At 37.6% G+C, this 19,875-nt stretch overlaps 1 protein-coding gene across 1 annotated transcript in view; it reads left to right on the top strand.

The window, feature by feature from the left end:
• LOC107654637 (calcium/calmodulin-dependent protein kinase type II subunit beta-like) overlaps positions 1–19,875 on the top strand; it is a 73,239-nt gene that overhangs the window by 48,693 nt on the left and 4,671 nt on the right. Inside the window, exons 15-19 of the mRNA XM_016441814.1 lie at positions 4,632–4,700; positions 11,323–11,371; positions 18,863–18,938; positions 19,027–19,121; positions 19,210–19,444. Coding sequence (XP_016297300.1) covers positions 4,632–4,700; positions 11,323–11,371; positions 18,863–18,938; positions 19,027–19,121; positions 19,210–19,442 — 522 coding nt within the window. The 3' untranslated portion in view covers positions 19,443–19,444. The remainder of the gene's footprint in view (positions 1–4,631; positions 4,701–11,322; positions 11,372–18,862; positions 18,939–19,026; positions 19,122–19,209; positions 19,445–19,875) is intronic.

Below are 19,875 nucleotides of genomic sequence, written 5' to 3'. Positions count from 1 at the left end.
CCTTTAAAGTTGTCCAAATTAAGTTCTTAGCAATGCATATTACTAATCAAAAATTAAGTTTTAATATATTTACAGTAGGAAATTTACAAAATATATTCATGAAACATCTTTACATCATCTTTACTTAATATCCTAATGATTTTTGGCATGAAAGAAAAATCAATAATTTTGACCCATACTATGTATTTTTGGTTATTGCTACAAACATACCCCAGTGACTTAAAAGACTGGTTTTGTGGTCCAGGATCACATATAGCTAATTTGTGCATTGACAGCTAATGATCACCATGCACGTTCATTATAAGCAAAAGAAAAGCTTGGACATCACCTTTTGTGGTTCCAAGAAAAGAAAACGAATTTAGACTGACATGGTGAGAAAATGGCTGAACTATTGCCGATTTTTCATTTAAAGGAAAAATGTGAATATCTTCTGCTAAATCCCTTATTAATCTACCAGTAAGATCATATTTAAATCCGGCTCCCAGGATTCCACACATGAGCGTGAAAATGTAAAAGTATGAACCCCGCGAGGAGCATTTCAGTTAATTTTCTGGACTCTAGAAGTCATGCGAGCATTGAAATATATGGTTATTTAGCTACCGATAAAACCTTTAACACATTTCCACATATTTAAATCCCATCACACATTAGCTCAAAAAGTAAAAAATAGAGTGTGGATTATGCAGTGTATTTGCCGGGCTCTCTAGCAGACATAAGAGCGTGGAAATATAAGGTGTTACCAAACACCGTAACAAGCTCTATCCAGTCACAGAGCCAGCGATAGCACTGAAAGATGAGATGAAATTAAAGTTTTATTTCCGTCAGCGCATGTGGGAGACGTTTAAGAGAATGATATAACGATGACGGCTGTGATGCCATTGAGGAGCCAGAGTAATCTGATTCACGAAACGGGATTTTCAGAGATGAACTGCACTTAGCGCTTATGGGAGTGTTCGCAGACACACACTCAAACACACTCCTACCTGTTTCTACCCTCAACCCACCTCTGTGACTCCCACCTGCTCTCTTCATGTGTATGTATGTGTTTGAGCAGAGAAATAGTTCAGCGGGGAATGTGACTCTGGTTCCAAGAATAGCCGTGAGTCTGAAACCTCTCATCTCCTAGCAACAGGCTCCCCCACGCCCTCTCCAGCCATTTCAATACATTTCTTCTGTCCTTTTCACGATTACTTTGTGCTCTCTCTCCTTCCTTCACCTTTATGCTCCGTCTTCAAAGTTCCAGCTGAGCTGCTCTTTATTTAGTCTCTATCACTATTTCTCAAATTAACCGAAGCAGACTTCCTTTGTGTTTAAATCTTTGCACGACTGCTGGTTATGTAATTCTGCTTTAGAATTGGAGGCGTTTTTTTTTATTTATTTATGTTTTAATACGGCAGTTGCAGCGATTGGAAGACGCGCTGCTGCGTTTTGAACCAAAGAGCTTCTGAGAACATTCTGTGCTTAATATAACTCGTTCTTGGCTGCCCTTTTTTTAAGGACAAAAAAAATATATCACTGAACCGCACAGACTGTGCTTGCTTCCTCTCTCAGCATCCCTGCCTGTCCTTGCACATCATTCCCACTTAGTGTAGCTCCTGCGTTGTTTTCCCTGCTCCGGGTTCAGGGTCAGATTGTCTCTGAACGGTAACTGTAATGCTTCACGAACAGCTGACCCCAGATCAGGTAACTTTGCTTACACTGATCATTCCTCAGGTGCACTTTAACTATTCTTCTGCTAGTAGCATGTTTCTCTTTCCTTTGTCCACTTGTATTGCTCCTTCACCTGACCCAGCCTTGTTTTTCTTCCTCTAAATTTCCTCTTGTGCAGAAGAACTTTCAAGTTGTCTTGCTCTGAACCCAAACCTTCACATGCACCCTAAAATTATTCTTCCAGTCATTTTCTTTGACTGATACACACACAGCTATGCTGCATTTGAGATCTCCTCCCAGCTCTTTCCTCTTTGCCCCAAATGAACATTTGAAAATTTGAAAACCCAAAAAAACCAACAGCTACTTTTTTATATATATATTGTCTCACAGGTTCCTCCATTTTTCTCACTTGTCTCCTTTTCATTCTCTCTGTAGAAGCGGAAGTCGAGCTCTACCATTCAGTACATGGTGAGAATCTTGTTTCATTTACGCCCTTCTGTTTTCTTTCATCTTCCTCTTCTTGTACCTCCACCTACTGTACCAGCTATTGTGCGACACTTTCCTCTAAAGTCGTACTTCCTGCATTTCTGTGGGACCTAATGAATTGATGGCCATTATTAAACCTACTCAGACTGGTTCTGTTTAAATAAATAAAGAAATAAAATGGTGGGTTTTTTTACTGGTCAACTAATCTTAAATCTTAGTCTCAGCCTCACAGGCCACCCACACTCTATCCACTGAGCACCTGATTCATATTGTCTGATTGGCTGACTTTAGCCTGGTTTTTCCACATCAAGAATGATAACAGTACCTATGTTAGTTTCCACACTTATGGAAGATAACGCTCATAGAATTAGAACAAGCACTGAAACTACATAGTTAAAGGAATAGTTCACCCAAAAATTATTTTAATAAAGACCTCCCGAAGCGAATTGATGCATTTGTGTAAGAAAAGTACCCATATTTATGGATATCCATATTTACGGGTACGGCACTCTCTCGTGAACACGCGTGCAACAGTTAGCAGAAGCTAGAGATTACGGTTTATGAAGTTTTAAGTATGTATATTATAATTAAATATAAATGTCTATTATAATTTTGAGCAAAATATTTTTTATCAGTTTAACTGTTATACAGCATGACGAAAATGTGACTACGATTTCATTGACTAAAATGCTTAGACAATTAGTCGACTAAAACCTGACTAAAAAACAGGACACGGTTGACTAAATATAATAACAAAAATATACATTTGACAAAAGACTAAAGCCCCGTTCACACCAAGAACGATAACTTTAAAGATAAAGATAAATATAAAGATAACGATATTAGCGCCCACACCAGCGAATGATATCGTCTGTAAGCGCACGCTTGCTTGCCAGGTGATTCTGGCAGTCAATGTTTTTATCGTTCATCAGCTGGAATCAGTGATTCCAACGATATCGTTTCTCTGTGCCTTTATCGTTATAGCTATGGTGTGGACTCTGCTATTCTTTAATATTGAGAAACATTTTTAGAACTGCATCTTTAGCATTATCTTTATAGTTATTGTGCTTGGTGTAAACAAGCCTTAAGACTAAATTGAAAAATGACTTACAAAATTAACACTATTGGTGTGAACAGGCCTGAAGGGCACGCGTCTAGTCTTGTTTTATATAAACTAATTCAGATAAACCTGCCCATAAGTGGCACATAAAAACTAAGTGAACAGACTGGTTGCTTTACATGTCAGTCGGTATCTGAATGTCTAAGCGGGCAGTTCTTGGCCAGAACACACTGTGGACTAGACTTTTTGGAGCTCAGTCAAAGATCTTGCTTTGTGAGACCACTTGAACCCAGTAAATGTGTCCCGCTTTCTTTAGTATTTTCTGACAAACACTGGGTTCCTCCTACTTGCTGTTCTTTACCGTGTTTGAATCAACCAGCTCCTATTGACACCACAGACCTCTTGGGTCTCATTCTGCATGTTGGTAATCGGATGTATTTTGGTTGACACTGACCACTCCAGAAGCTTTCTAAAGCAGGTTTAGGAGAGTCCTTTCTGCTCATACACAGGTAGGCAATGGAAAAGACACAGAATAAGACCCTGTGTTTTTCCCAATATTTCCATAGGATCTGAAGATCCTATTTATGCACATCCCAGGGTTCTGACTGCACCAAATCTGCTTGCTTCCTTTGCAGGATTGACGCTTATGTTCTCTGTGCTCAGGATTTTTTTCTTATGGTTCCCATAAGAGGGATAGCATTGCTGGTTGTCCTTCCTGATGATATCCCTGTATACTTGGATAAAGTTGGACTTCCATAGCGACCCATGACCATCTGCGATAAGTTTTTGGGAATTGTTAATGTTTACATTAAGTCTGCTAGCCATCATATGGTCCAGTTAGGAACAATATGTATTTGAATGTGTGCCCATAGTGCCAAAGTCATTTCATGATGTGTTTGTGCTCGTGTATGTGGGTTTATTTCATGTTTGTGAGGATCCAGTAGTCGTGATCTGCTGTTCATTCATCTCCCTTGACCTGCCTTCCGCACATAGACACATGATAACGACACCTCTCACGCGAGTGCCTGAGCCGTACGAGGGGAAACGCACCGTTAGCTACCTCGATATCACCGCAAGCTCATAGACGTGAGGCCTGAGGGACCCCGAGTACAAATAAACACCCATTGCTAATCCGCCTCTGCATGTAATGTGGCTAATTAGTATAATGGATTAGTTTAGGAAGCCTAATTGGCGAAAAGCATTTTTATGGACTTTAATAATGACCCTCCCGTCCCTCTCGCTGCTAGAGAACATTGTGTCTCGATGAATAAGGTTGTTTTCATGTAACTAGGTAGTTGGCACTACATCAGTCAGTTACCTTAAAACAGATAATGACTGTACCCTACTGCATGTGTGAGTGTGATTGTGTGCATGTGCATGCCGATCTCTCCCTCGTTCCTTCTTAACTGAATGTATGTTGTGTTTCCCTGCACAGCCCCAGACAAACAGCACCAAAAACAGCATAGTCACCAGTCCCAAGGGAAACCTCCCCTCTCCTGCACTGGTATTTACCTCTCTAATCCTTTTCTTTTCTTCCACTCCATCCTTTTTTCCCTTCTGTCTGTGACTGTACTTGCAATCTGTTTTCTTTTGAGCTGTTTTGCAAACTTTTTTATTGCATATGAGTACAAACCTTGTGAAAAAAATGTGCAATTAAAAGTAAATAATATAAACATTATGTATATTATAATGCAGGCGTGAAATAATTGAATAAAATGGATGAACTGTATATAGATACAGTGGCCTCTAATTATATTTGTGCACTGTAGCTGCCCTAAAATGTATGCAGTCATTTTCGCTATTACTTTTAACCAACTGGTCTCAGGGTGATTTTAGTGGATGTAAGAAGTTCTCTATTTCTCAAGTTCTCAAATGTGTCTTAAAAGAGTAACTACATGTACAGTTCATCATATTAATGATGAACATGTTACACTATGGTTTGAGAACCACAATGTGGCCATATGCATTAATTTTTAACAATATGTCAGTTTGAAACCTAACAAAAAGTGCTTGTGATATCTTTTCTGAAACACAAGACACTTGGTTTGATGATCAGTTATCTAATCCAATGACATTCTTGCATTTTTAAGTGTCTAAAGTGACCAGATTCTTTTGGGGCCGTTATATTTCAGTATATTCAGTGAGCAGTGTTCAGGCATCTGCAGCATCATCATTAAGATCTGGATTGGTTTGGGGATAGAAACTCCTCCTGGAGCTCTTAGAATCAGCCCTTAAACTGTTTTTACAGTTTCCTGGCTGCAGTGCTGAGAAGAGGCTGTTTGGTTCACTGAGATCCTTAATGGTGTTCCTCGCTTAAATCCACTGGCTCTAGTATACTGTAGTTGTCAATTGAGTTTAATGTTTACAGCCCTGAGCAGTGCAGGTGTGTGTGTGTGTGTGCATGCGTGCGTGCGTGCGTGGGTGCGTGCGTGCATGCGCGTATCTCAGAAAGTTTGAAGAACAGCATTTATTTGTAACTGATTCTTTTTTGTAACATTCTAAATGACTTTAATGTCATGTTTGATTTATGCGATCAATTTATTTAAAAAAATTCTTACTGACAAATATGTTTGTGTGTGTGTGTGTGTGTATATGTACTATTTATTTTATACTTGAGAGATCTGTGAATTCTCTAGGAATTGTGCCTGCTGTTTTCATACATTATGAATACACTGTTTATTTTATTTGCAAGCATCTCTTATATAAAACTCTGTTGTATGCAATGCTAATTTCACCAAGTGAAAGGAGGTGTGTTTGTGCTGAAAATAAAAATATTATTTAAATTTAAAGGCACAGCACTATTCCAAAGTAGGTAGTTTCGAATAAGGTTTTGTAAATGACCCAGTCTTTAAGTGGCACAGTTGTTTTTTGAATTAAGCCTTATGCTTTATGTCTATGTCCATGGACCCAGTTAAGCTATTTATTCGGTTGCTCTCTGACATTCTGATATATTACTATACACTCTAGTCACACATTTATGGGGTTGTTTATTTGATTGCATAATGCCAGTTTGCCTTTCAGTGTCTGCTTTGATCCGGTGGATGATGAAGGTTGTTTGTTGCTTGGAGTTGGCAGGGAATTTAATAAATGTCATTATGCCAGGGTGGTGGGTACATGAATGATGTGATTGTTTAATGTTTAATGATATGCTTGAGGGATATAGATGGATAGTCTATGTTCTGAGGGGAGTTTTGTCGATTTCTGTGGTCTGTAAAAGCTCTGTGAAGAGGTTTTAGAGTGAACTCCAAGCATTAAGGAAGGAAGCTCCTAATGGAAACATGACATGCGTTTCAACACATCCAGCTATTGCAACACGTGGCCCAATACATCAGAATATTTTAGGATCTCTCATAGTTGCCCTTTAATGCTGCCACTGTGGCGTTTGTGTGTGTGTACATGGTGCGTTTTATAGTGCAGATAGAGTTACTCAACCCTGAAGTGAAGTGAGGAGGTGTTTATAACTTCTTAACTCCAAGCAAAATATCTTCTGTGTTCAACAGAACAAAGAAATTGTGTGTGTACATGGTGCGTTTTATAGTGCAGATAGAGTTACTCAACCCTGAAGTGAAGTGAGGAGGTGTTTATGGTCAGTAAAGACTCTAGCCTTAGTGCTTTGTTTCATTGCTTCCCTTCCAGCTTTACTATTAACTGTATGGTTATGTAGGACTGGGTGATATTTTTATTTTGTACCCTTATTTGATATATATCTCCATATTATGGTTTTGTATTTAAAATTTGCTAATTTTAACCAAGCAGCCAAGGATACTCAAAATATTGTATGTAAGAACTAAAAAAAAAAATTAATAATAATTAAATCTTAAAAAAAAAACTAACTACTAACAATGCATGGTAGTATACAACAATATTTATCTTGTATTTTCTATATTTTGAATATTTTACTAAAACGTTTAGTATTTGGAAAATGGTCAACACTCTTCATTGACAAATGAAGTGTTGAGTTTGAACAGGACAGTTTGAACTCTTATCAATGCTAACACTGTTTTATTTAAAGACAGCATTAAAACATCTGTCGTAATGCATAATATGTCATAAGACATTATATATATATAGCTATATGACAATAAAAATTAATTTGTTAAGGTATAGTTCATCCAAAAATGAAAATCCTGTCATTATTTATTCACCCTCAAGTTGTTCCAAACCTGTATGAATGTTTCTTCTGTTTGTTTTTTTTCCATACTATGGAAGTCAGTGGCTACCGTCAACTGGTTGGTTACCAACATTCATCCAAAATATCTTCTGTGTTCAACAGAACAAAGAAATTCATACAGGTTTGGAACAACTTGAGGTTGCAAAAAAAAATTTGACAGAATTTTTGGCTGAACTTTCCCTTTAAAAATGAATTTTTTGTCAGCATTTCCAGATTCTTATAGACTCTGAGTAACCTTAGTATGCGACTGCTGCCTGTTGCACGGGGCAACGGTTGTCATAGCAATGAATACCCCATAATGATGGGGAGCGCAGGCTGCTGATTGGCCAGTGAGGGAATGTTAGTTCCTGCAAGAGAGAAGTGGGCATTACAGATTTATGCGCTCTGATGTGCGTCTAGCTAGCAGGTTTCCGGGGTTAACGGCATAAAATAAACATGTTCGTTTAGCCGCTGCGATAGCGTCCGTCGAAATCACGCTATTTCACTTTCAGCGATACGTTGCTGTGCGTTCGTAGTCTGTTGTTTTGAAATATTAGAGCCTAGCGTGCAATCATTTGTTTTATGAAGCTCTCCGCTGTTGAACCTCTGGTGGTTTTTGTGCATGTTTTGTTTGTTCATTTTTACTGGGTTGGCAATCACAAACACCCATCCACCCACACGCTCTCTCTCTCTCTCTCTCTCTCTCTCTCACTTGTTATTTTTTTCTCCTCATCTTTTTCCACCCCCTCCTCCCCTGTCGCTCTGTAGGAGGCACAGACCACTGTCATCCATAATGCAGTGGATGGGATTAAGGTACCCCACCACCACCACTCTTCTTCTTTCTTTCCCACCATCCGTCCTCTGTTTGATCTGCATCCCCACAATGCATTTCTGCTAATGTGACTACAGACTATGACATCATGCCTGTTGGCTGCATGCGTGACTCTTTTGACGTTTAATGTGTACTCGCACTCGTGCTCTTTGAAACTGGTTCAATTACTCATTACTATTAACAAATTGTGCCTAAGCATAACATGCAAACGAGTATTCTAACGAAACGCATGTGGTGTCGAAGTATCGAGTCGTTTGTGTGCCGCTCCTTTCTGATTGTTTCGAGATAAATTGTAATAGTGATATTATTATGAATGATCATGACGATGGGAAATGACTCTTGACACATCAGATGTTTGCAGTATGAGGCTGAAGAGCAACAGTTGGAAGTCTGTGTCATGATAAGAATATTAAACCTGCTGTCTCGGGTCTCTCTGCTTCTGACTGTGTGACAGAGAGACCTCTTGTGGGGGACGTTGAAAGTGCCACTTGCGAAACAAGTTCCCTTGGCATTAAAAAATGATTCCTGATGAAGTCTTTTTTTTTTTTTTTTTGCATTTTGTACTTCTAGTGGAAGAGAAATTACACAATTCTTTAAAAAAATAAAACATAGAATAGAAATTAAATGGAATACATTTAAATGTAGATATTTCTTTGAAATAGAATTTCTCGTAATACTTGTACAGTCATTTTTGATTAATTTAATGCACCCGTGAAAAAAACAATTATATGTATGTATGTATGTATGTATGTATATGTATATATATATATATATATATATATATATTTTTTTTTTTTATTTTTTTTTTTTTATTCTATTTAAATTAATTTATATTTTTAAACCGAGTTGTCGGTGAATTTACTAGGGATTGTGCCTGCTGATTACAGTACATAATTTTATATGCAAGCAGCTTTCAAATAAAACAAAACTGAAAAGTGGCTCATTTGTGCTAAGAGTAACAATGTATTCATTAAAATACTTGAATTTATAGGCACAGAACCATGAATTTAACTATCTGTCAGTACAATGTAAATGTTAAAGATTCATGCATGTGTTTCGAAAGCAAAGAAAATGTTTGGCTGCTGTATATTGAATTTGTCCCGTTACTGAAGCAGGATTTTGCAGAGGCAAGTGGATGCAGAAGCAACACGTCGATTCTCCCAGGCGGCTGTAGTGAAGTGTAGATCTGGGCCGAGTTGTTCTGCCAGCGGTTACTGTTCTGTGTGAATTCTGAATTGGGCTTAATCTCCCCCTTGAATATGAGCTACTAGACCCTTGCGTGGGAAGCTGTCCATTTCACCACGTTTGACACTTTCCTTGTACAGGTGTAACAAGGTCTGTAGCGCAGCGTAGATGATGGAATGACAGAACAAAAGCCTTTTCAAGAGCACCTAATAATATCGCCCCACATACTGATGGCCTATTTACAGCAGGAGCTGGTGTCCTTGGTGATCGCTGCGGTTACACTGTGACAGGTGCACGGTCCCGTTTCTCAGGTGACCATGCCCTCCTCCTCCTCATTTCCTATTGAGACATCATTCTGTCGATGAATTCAGTTGAGTAATAAGGTACAAGAGGAAGTGCTGCGGTGTGTAAATACTTACAGCTACAAGGTGTTGTTGCAGCCCCTTCAGCTTTGACTGTTTTCTCAATATGGCATGGCTAATTTAAAAATCCAAAATATTTGTTCAAACTTTATTTTTTTAAGAATTTTATTGCAATAGTTTTGCATCAGGACTCTGCTTTAAATTAGACATCAAGTGGTGACCCAACACAGGACCAAAATTATTTATCATACAGGTGGACATAGTAGTTTTTTTTAACTTTTTTTATATTAAAATAAGGGTTATTATAGCATTATACCATTAATTATTATTATTTTTTAATCAAATAAAATGAACTTTTTAAGCCCTTAAACTTCAATTAGTGTAACTTGATCTACTGAAATAACTAAAAAAAATTGAAATAAAAATTATAAATATATAACTTTTTATATAGAATTGTTTTTTATTTCAGTGTTTAGTAAAATGCCATGACAAAATTTCAGATTTTTGTGTGGCTTGTATTTCCGCTTTGTTCAATTACCAAAAATGATTTAGATAATAATAATAGTTTGTTAAAAAATAGTTTTAGTTAACAGAAATAACACTTTTACTTTTTGACCCTACTCAATGTATGTTTTGCAAGGTTCCCCTTTCTGTTAAACATAATTTATTGGACTGTCCAGCTTTTAATGTACAGAGAAAACTCTTTTATGACGCGAACTCACTTAAAGAGTTTAGTCAAATTTTGCCAGGAAAAGTTTTAGAATTTTTATCACGTTAATATAAAAAATCTTGTGTGATATAACTTGTGTTTGTTTGTTTGCTGGTTTTTATTGTATTTATTATACTTATAAATATAAAAAAATATATTTTTTTTTATTGTTTTTGCCATGAAAATAGCCTTTGATTCTGACATGGCATTAAATAAATATATGCTATGCTTTTACTTTTTCTTTGATATATTTTGTTCGAGTTTTTTGAAGATTAGGATTAGAATTTGATCGTCTTCTAATGCCAGAATATATTCAATCGTTCAGTTGGACATAACCCCAATTTTCAAATCCACACTTTATTTTTCTTTTCAGTCAGAAGCTCTGAGGCTGCTTAGTAAGACCCATCAAATCACATCTAAGAAATTGAACACGAATTCACATGATGCAAAATAAATGTGCATCCAGTATGCACCAAAGAAGACTGCTGCAGGCCAAGAATGTGTTGTTTTATATTACTCTCTGAGCGTGGAAGCGTTTGCAGTATTCTTGTACTCATCTCTCAGATTTCAGCACAGGATATTGTGAAATTAGGAAAGAGAATTGAGTTCATAACGTTCATTCCTGGTGGAGGTGTGGCCTGTGTTTAATATCATTATGTATGTGAGTGGGATTATAACAAACATAACAAGCCTCTTCTAATGGCCATGCATCATTGAACGGTTAATTGTGTGTGTGATTCCCCAGAGTTCTGCTGTTTATGTGTTCATTTATGGTGTGTGTGTATGACAATGAGAGAGAGGGGGCTTTGGCACTAGCTGGTGTAATTCTTTCTGAAAAATGTTAATATATTGTCTAACTAATTGGCGCTCTGTGTCTGAATATCACAGGAGTCATCGGATAGCAGTAATGCCACAGTGGAGGACGAGGAAATGAAAGGTAAGACTCAACTATCAGCATTTGTATGGAACAACACACAAGCTTTTGTTCAGACAGGCTGCAACAATCTGATAGTTGTTTGTAGTCTGAATAGCAAAGAAAATATAATACCGTATGTAGGTTGAAATCCAATTAAAATCAGATTTTTGTTCAGTACATTCAGGGTGTCATCTTTCTGCAATGATAACTGCTCTCTTACAGTATGTCTTTTCACATTGGGCTGATTCGAAAGGGATTGTTCACCCAAAAATGGAAATTCTGTATTAAATAATTAAACTGAATAGTTATTTACTCATCTTTGTGTTGTTCCATGACTGTATGATTTGCTTTCTTCTCCAAAACACACAAAAGAAGAGATTTTAAAGAATGTTTTAACTGTTTTTTCCATGCAGTGAAGGTCAGTGGGATCCAAAACAACACTGAACCTCATTGACTGTCATTGCATAGACGACAAAAAAAAAATTATTTGGAATATTCTTGTGGATATCTTCTTTTGTGTTGCACAGAAGAAGTAAAATACAGGTTTGGCAAGTAAATGAAAGAGTCTTCATATTTGGGTGTACTATCACTTTAAGTATTTTTTATGGCGACCAATATATAGTCGATGAGAGATGTTGACACTGTCAAAATCAGATTTGACATAGTTACAAAGCAAACCGTCAGTCCTAAATATTCATATTCATATTTGGAAAAACAAATCAGATTTACACTACCATTTAAACGTTTGTTTTATGGAAAGACATTTTTATTCAGCAATGATGAATTAAATTGATCAAAAGTGATTGTAATAACATTTGAAGTATTCCAAAAGCCTTCTATTTCAAATGAATGCTGTTCTTTTTAACTTTATATTAATTGAAAAAAAATGGAAAAAAGTACTCTGAAAAATATTAAGCAGCCCATTTGTTTTCAATGTTGTTTATAAGATTTTTTTTTTTTCATTGAACAGAAATGATTAGAATGATTTCTGAAGGATCATGTGACACTGAAGACTTAAATTGAATTTTTAAATGTATTCAAGTAGAAAACAGTTCTTTTAAATTGTAATAACATTTCACAATATTACTGGTTTACCTGTATTTTTGATCAAATAAATGCAGCCTTGGAGAGCGTTAGAGAATTCTTAAAAAAAAAAATAAAAACATTAAGACCTCAAACTTTTTAAATGGTAGTGTATGCAGAGTAGAAACAAAAGTCTATAAACATTTGATATTCACGTCATGGTCCATTAATAGTAAACTGAGAAATGTAGTGAGAAGTTTTTATCCTGAGCTCATTCGGTGCTCACTTCTGGGCTCAAAACTGTGTTCTGGGTTGGTGTCAGCTCTCTCTGCCCCAGAACAAGGCAAGGGCACCTTGTGCTATAATTAAGCTCAGTGGGAAACAGAGACCCTGGCTATTTCAGAGCATGTGTGTGAGTGTGTGTATGAGCAGAAAACTTGCCGCCAAATTTCTGGGCAGACGGCGTGCATGACAGGAGTGTGATGTCTTGTTTTCACGATCACACAAAAGAGACGGTGAGAAGGGTGTGTGTGTGTGTGTGTGTGTGTGTGTGTGTGACGGTGAGAAGTGTGTGTATGTGTGTGTGTGTTACTTCTAGGTGGTGTTGGGAAATATCTGGCTGCAATAGTTGAGTGATGAATTATGGCGCAGCTGTTATAAAGTTAGCTTTATAACATCTATGCTAGCTTGACTGTAAAGCACTTGAATAGAGGCAGTTTATAAGGACTGTAAATGAGTATTTTCAAGCTTTGAATATGTGTTTTTGAGTCAATCACGTTGATTTCTGCAACCTGCTAGCATGATTTTTATGGTCCTGTTTAGTTTGTTTAGTCCTGTTTAGTCCAGTATTGATTTGGTTTGGGAAAATATTCTATTTTGTTGTTTTATTGTATTATGTTTCATTATATTTACTGTACTGTTTGATTAAGTTTTGGTTGTCATCTTTTGCTCAGTCTTTGTTTTGCTTCGTTCCTGTTGATATTAATACAAGCAGATTTCATGCGCTGCAGAAAATAGCTGGTAGAACTTACGAAATAAGACATTTAGAGATGTTTATGCTTAAAACTAATGAAAAAAATCTGCCAGTGGAACAAGACAAAAGAATTAGTTATATTCTAGATAGATTCTCTGAAAGCAAGTCTTTATAATGTGTCCAGTTTTGCTTCTCATATACTTGTCTTGGTTTAAAGGAATACTTCATCCGAAAATGAACATTTCTGATTCTTTAGTGTCTTGTAATCAAACTTCATGAAGTCAGACCTACTCTACTGGCATAGAATTTTCGGTTTTGGGTGACATATTCCATTAAGTATCTTTCATTTAAAAATAGAATTTTTGGATTGCGTATCATTCGTTGGTCTTGTATACTGCAGTAACACTTAGCTGGAACCACCACACTTCACATGAAGGCATCTCGCTCCTCCAGCCTTTTCTAGGCTTGAGAATGGCTGCAAAAACCCTGTTGACATCAGTATGCTTTCTGTGTCCCATCTCTCTCTCTCTCTCTCTGTGCGATGTTGGGGCGCGTGTCACAGGAAAGCTTGTAGATAACAGTTCAGTTCAGTCAAACCCCAGCACCCAGCCTGACTCCGCCCACACACCTCCAAGCCCCTCCCCCACTCTCTTCAGTAAGTGCCCTCTGACTGCCGTGACCTCATCCACCTTCCCATAATCCCCTTTTGCATGTGTGTGATGCAGATCAGCACTAAAATTAGTAAAGTTGTGCCATCAAATGAGAGGCATTAATGAAGATTGTGGTTGTAATTTGTGTTCTCATTAGTAAACGGATACCTTAATGTTTTTAGTTTAGCAGTTTTCTGTGTCCTAAATGTTTAACCATTTTCAGGTGTTTTTTCTGGATTTATTTAGATGGATAATTCAACAAAAAAAAATGAAAATTGTCATCATTTACTCTCCCTTATTTACTCTTTACCTTACTTTCATGTTCTTCCAAGCGTGTATGAGTTTCTTTTCCTCTAAGGGGGGTGTTTACACAAAATGCTATTTTCAACTTAAAAAACGGAAAACCTTTAATGTGTTTTCGCCATTCATTTACACAAGTTTCAAAGTGCGAGTTTTTGAAAATGATACTGTTATAGTCTCGAATATTATCATCAAATTTTTTTATGTCATGGGCATGCGTATTACGTGTTTGAATAGTGTTCCTTTAAAAAGTGATATTGCCAACTACTGGCCTGGCATGCATAATACAGCACTGTAAGTTGTTTTCGTGGATCCAGGAATCGTTTTTGACAAAGTTGTCGTCTGTGCACAAAAAAACGCACAGGAAAAGCTTTTCCGTTTTTAGCTTATAGTTGTTGTATAAACGTACCCTGAAAAAGAAATTAGATATTATAAATATATATGTAATGTGTGTGTATATATATATATGCACATTATCGTTCAAAATTTTGGGGTCACTTAAGATTTTTTAAAAGTATTGCATGCCCACTGAGACTTTTATTTAATCAAAATTTCAGAAATTAAGTAATATTGTGAAATAACATTACAATTTAAAATAACTTATATTTGAATATATTTCAAAATGTGATTTATTCCTGTGATGGAAAAACTGTATTTTCAGCATTACTTTAGTGCTACATGATCCTTTAGAGATCATTCTGATAAGCTGAATTGGTGTTCAAGAAACATTTCTTATTCTGGATTCTTTGATGAATAGAAAATAGAAAACCGTTTATTCCTAATTACCTTTAAAGGGAAAGTTCACCCAAAAGTGTAAATTCAGTCATTAATTACTCACCCTCATGTCGTTCCAAACCCGCAAGACGTTTGTTCATCTTCGGAACACAAATGAAGATATTTTTGATTAAATTTTAATTTGTGTTCCGAAGATGAACGAAGTTCTTACGGGTTTGGAACGACATGAGGGGGAGTAATTAATGGCAGAATTTTCATTTTTGGGTGAACTATCCCTTAACTTTTGAACGATAGTGTATATTACATTTAGAAAAATACCATACAAGTCCATTTAATCATTTGCTATGGTCTTATGGTAGCTTTGTGTAAAAAGGCTGAAATTATTTACTAATAAATCTTACTTCTACTGCAGCTCAGATACCCCAAAATCATTGAATTGTATACAATGATAAAATACCCATTTTTGAGTTAACTGTTCCATTAATGCCACTGCTATTCCTGTTCCGCTCCTTTTCTAAGCTCAACTCCACTCTGTTATTTCTGTCCTGCCCTGTCTGGGCCCACAGCTGCCACTAAGTTCACTGATCTATTGGGTGTGGTACGTCGGGGCTCGTTGCCCACATCTGATGGTGAGGGGGGAAGCAAGCACTGTGTAACTTTTTCTGTGTTCAAAATTTGCTAAATGTATACAATGAGCGAGTACATCATGAATTCATCTTCCAAATTGCGTTTTTGTCTTGTCCCGAATCACTACGGTACACTTATAACTAAGCTCAACTCCACTCTGTTATTTCTGTCCTGCCCTGTCTGGGCCCACAGCTGCCACTAAGTTCACTGATCTATTGGGTGTGGTACGTCGGGGCTCGTTGCCCACATCTGATGGTGAGGGGGGAAGCACTATCACTCCAGCTGTTGTTTCTGCCCCCTCCACGCCCCAGACCCCCAGCACTCCCACACAGAGTAAGTCCCTGATGGACCAGTATGCAAGAGAGGTCCATTCAGGAGTAGTTGCTGACTCCATGTTTATTACAAACTTGTCACTCACTGCATGTTTGATTCGCCATGTTTTCTCCTAGCAGCTAGTTGTTTATCTCTCTTTTTTTTCTGTCATCTGCCTTTCATCAATTATGCATCCAGTGTCACGTTTAACTGACCTAGTGAGCAGTGTGCGCAGACCTACAGCCCCTCATACAGACAGTGAGCCATCAGCAGCCAGCAGAACCCTTACTGCCCCAGTATCTGCCCCATCACACCCCTCCCCTTCCCCTGCCCAACCGTCCTCCAGCCCCCTGCCGTCAGCACATTGTGAGTATGTGGTGTCAGTGTCTGTGCTGGCATTACTGGCACAGCAGCATGAGTTTTTGATTTCTCACCGCTGCGGAGTAACACATACCTGCGTGAATCGCCATAGACATAAACTCAGAGAAGCAGCTCCGGTTGGAATGTTCTTCCGCGGGATTTGTGCAGTTCTGTTTATTAATCGCTAGAGCGCCAAAAGTTACATAGTGCTGCTTAAAGTGGTAGAATCTTGTCAACCGGTAGAGATTTCGGACTATTGTCTCAATCGCGGTTACACGCTCATGTGACTTTGCTGTGTTACATGGTGATGAAAATGTATCGTTTGCACACGTTTTTAAGCATTGCGGGTTAAAAACAAGTGATTTTAAGCCACTGAAATGCAGTCAGCAGCAAAAGAGAACTAATTTCTCTATATGCGTGCATTGTCTGAGAGTTATTTTTGCCGCTTTATAGGCTTTGAATGGGTAAATACACACACTTGTATGTTTCAAAATGCCCGTCTTTGCAAGCATCCTCATAATCCACATCCAGAGTAATTAAAAGTGTTAAGTCAAAGCAAACAACTGAGAAAGAAAACATGTGCAACAGTATATTGGATCAAGGCAGCTCTTAAAGTGACAGCAGTCTAATATTCCTCCAGCAGACCCCTTACTGCCCCAGTATCTGCCCCATCACACCCCTCCCCTTCCCCTGCTCAACCGTCCTCGAGCCCCCTGCTGTCAGCACATTGTGAGTATGTGGTGTCAGTGTCTGTGCTGGCATTACTGGCACAGCAGCATGAGTTTTTGATTTCCTGGGAGTATAAAAAGGCAGCGGTGATGCTACTGGGCTAACATGCATACAGTGTGGATTTCACGGGTGATTTAATCACATTGCTGTGTACACCTGGGAGTAGCATGTGTCGTGTCTCAAATGCATCATCTGTGACCACTTTTGTATTATGAAGAGGAGAGTGTCTCACAAGTGTTATTGCAGGCTTTTACAGCACATACACACACAAAAAAATTATATCCCATCCGGGCAGCTCTTAAAGTGACAGCAGTCTAATATTCCTCCTGTCTGTCATTCATGTAAATCAAACAACAAAAGAGAGAAAATCTCACACTGCTCTTGATTAAATCACTTTTGTAACTTTAATAAGAAGAAATATGTATTTAATTTAGACAGTGAACAATATGCAGTGTTTTATACATTTGATTACTTTATACCATGTATGTAGCATTTCTTATTTATTTGTTCTACTATAGTTTATTTTTTGTCCTATTGCTTATAATTCGTTTCTTATTCTTGTTTAATTGCTGACTGTTTACTTGTCTTCAGTGAACTAGATTTATTAATTAATTAATTACATTTTTTTTGGCTACTATTAGTTTTTTTTGTGATATTGACACTGGTGACAAGAATTATGAAATTTCTATGGTATCAAAACTTTTGATATCATAAAGACCTTATTTAAAGCAAAAATAAATAAATAGTGATATACACTGAACAAAATTATAAACGCAACACTTTTGTTTTTGGTGGACATTCCTGCAGTCAGCATGCCAATTGCACGCTCCCTCAAAACTTGCGACATCTGTGGCATTGTGCTGTGTGATAAAACTGCACATTTTAGAGTGGCCTTTTATTGTGGCCAGCCTAAGGCACACCTGTGCAATAATCATGCTGTCTAATCAGCATCTTGATATGCCACACCTGTGAGGTGGATGGATTATCTCGGCAAAGGAGAAGTGCTCACTAACACAGATTTAGACAGATTTGTGAACAATATTTGAGAGAAATAGGCCTTTTGTGTACATAGAAAACGTCTTAGATCTTTGAGTTCAGCTCATGAAAAATGGGGGCAAAAACGTTTATAATTTTGTTAAGTGTATATCGTTACAGTGAAATAAAATTACTCGTATAGTGATTTTGGTCATATTGCCCACCCCTAGCTTTCAAGGCTGCATTTATTAGATCATACAGTAAAAACAGTAATATTGTGAAATATTATTACATTTAAAAATATATTTCTAATTTGATCTTTTTTTAAATAGTAAAAGTTATTTTTCCTGCATTGGCAAAGCTGAATTTTCAGCAGCCAATTCAGTTTTCTTCTTAAAAATGTAAAATGTAAATCCAACATAATTATTATATATTTAAATAATCTAAACAAACCATTTGTGATTGGACCACCTGGTTTTACAGAGAATTATTGCATTGTGTTGCCTGTAGATATTGAGTTGTAATTTAACCTTCAGTTATTTGAGCTGTGGTATTTGAGTCCTGTGACTAACAGAGTTGGAAAGGAAATGCTGTGTGAGAGAGCATGGACGGTAGAGTAGGAGGCTGAAATCTGTTAGGGTGGATGTTCAAACAACCTGTTTTTTTCTGTTTTGTTTAACACATTAGAAATGAGTCTGCTGAATAAAATAGAGCGAACCTGTGGAATGTTTTAAAGGAGATGACTTTGCTTACCCATAATGCTTCTCCTGCGCATACTAGTACAAGATAAGTTGGCTCCTGTTAACACTTGACCTCCTCTTTCTACAGCACGCAAACAGGAGATCATCAAAATCACTGAGCAGCTTATTGAGGCCATCAACAATGGCGACTTTGAAGCCTATGTGTAAGTCACTTGTGTATTTTTAACTTTATTTACCCACAGTTCACCGTAAACGAGATGGCACTGAAACAATGATTTTAATTCTTTCCAGTAAAATCTGCGACCATGGACTCACCTGCTTTGAACCTGAGGCCTTGGGAAACCTGGTGGAGGGGATGGACTTCCACAGATTTTACTTTGAGAACTGTAAGTTGAGTCGGATTACTCTTCACTTCTATCCTGTCGGTCATGACGTCTGTTCATTAAAGTGTGGCCATTTCTCACTCTGTCATAGTGCTGTCTAAGAACAGTAAGCCCATCCACACCACCATCCTCAACCCTCACGTGCACCTGATTGGAGAGGAGGCCGCCTGCATCGCCTACATCCGCCTCACGCAATATGTGGATGGGCAGGGCCGGCCGCGCAGCAGCCAATCGGAAGAGACGAGGGTGTGGCATCGTCGCGACTCCAAATGGCAGAATGTCCATTTCCACTGTTCGGGAGCTCCAGCCGCCCCTCTACAGTGAAGGTATATCCTCGTATAGACGGATATAATGTTATTTAATGCTAGAGTTTTTAACAAATGCTCCTTGTGCCTTAACCAAATTTTCAACGTTTGAATTTGAATTTAAATAAAAAAAATTAAAATAGAAAACTGCTATTTAAAATTGTACAATTATTTCACAATATTACTGTTTTTAATACAGAGTTCTGGCATGAAACTCATGCGCAGTCCGATAGGTCTAGCTCAATCTGACCTGGCGACATCATTGTCACATGGCAGCTGATTGGTTCTCTCCTGTATCGGTAGCCAGTGAGCTTACTGCTCAATATTCAAATACATGGCTTTTGTTTGCTGTAGCAGTTTGCAGCGCGCACAGAAACGCTCCACCTGTATAGATCTGCTACGGGGTGATTCATGTATGCTATATGGGGGTTATTCATATGTGTTATATGTGC

The sequence above is a fragment of the Sinocyclocheilus anshuiensis genome, unplaced genomic scaffold, assembly GCF_001515605.1.
Source record: "Sinocyclocheilus anshuiensis isolate Anshui unplaced genomic scaffold, SAMN03320099.WGS_v1.1 scaffold799, whole genome shotgun sequence".
Classification (NCBI taxonomy): Eukaryota; Metazoa; Chordata; class Actinopteri; order Cypriniformes; family Cyprinidae; genus Sinocyclocheilus; species Sinocyclocheilus anshuiensis.
Note: the sequence above shows the minus strand (reverse complement) of the source record. Positions and strands in the feature narration are given on the sequence as shown.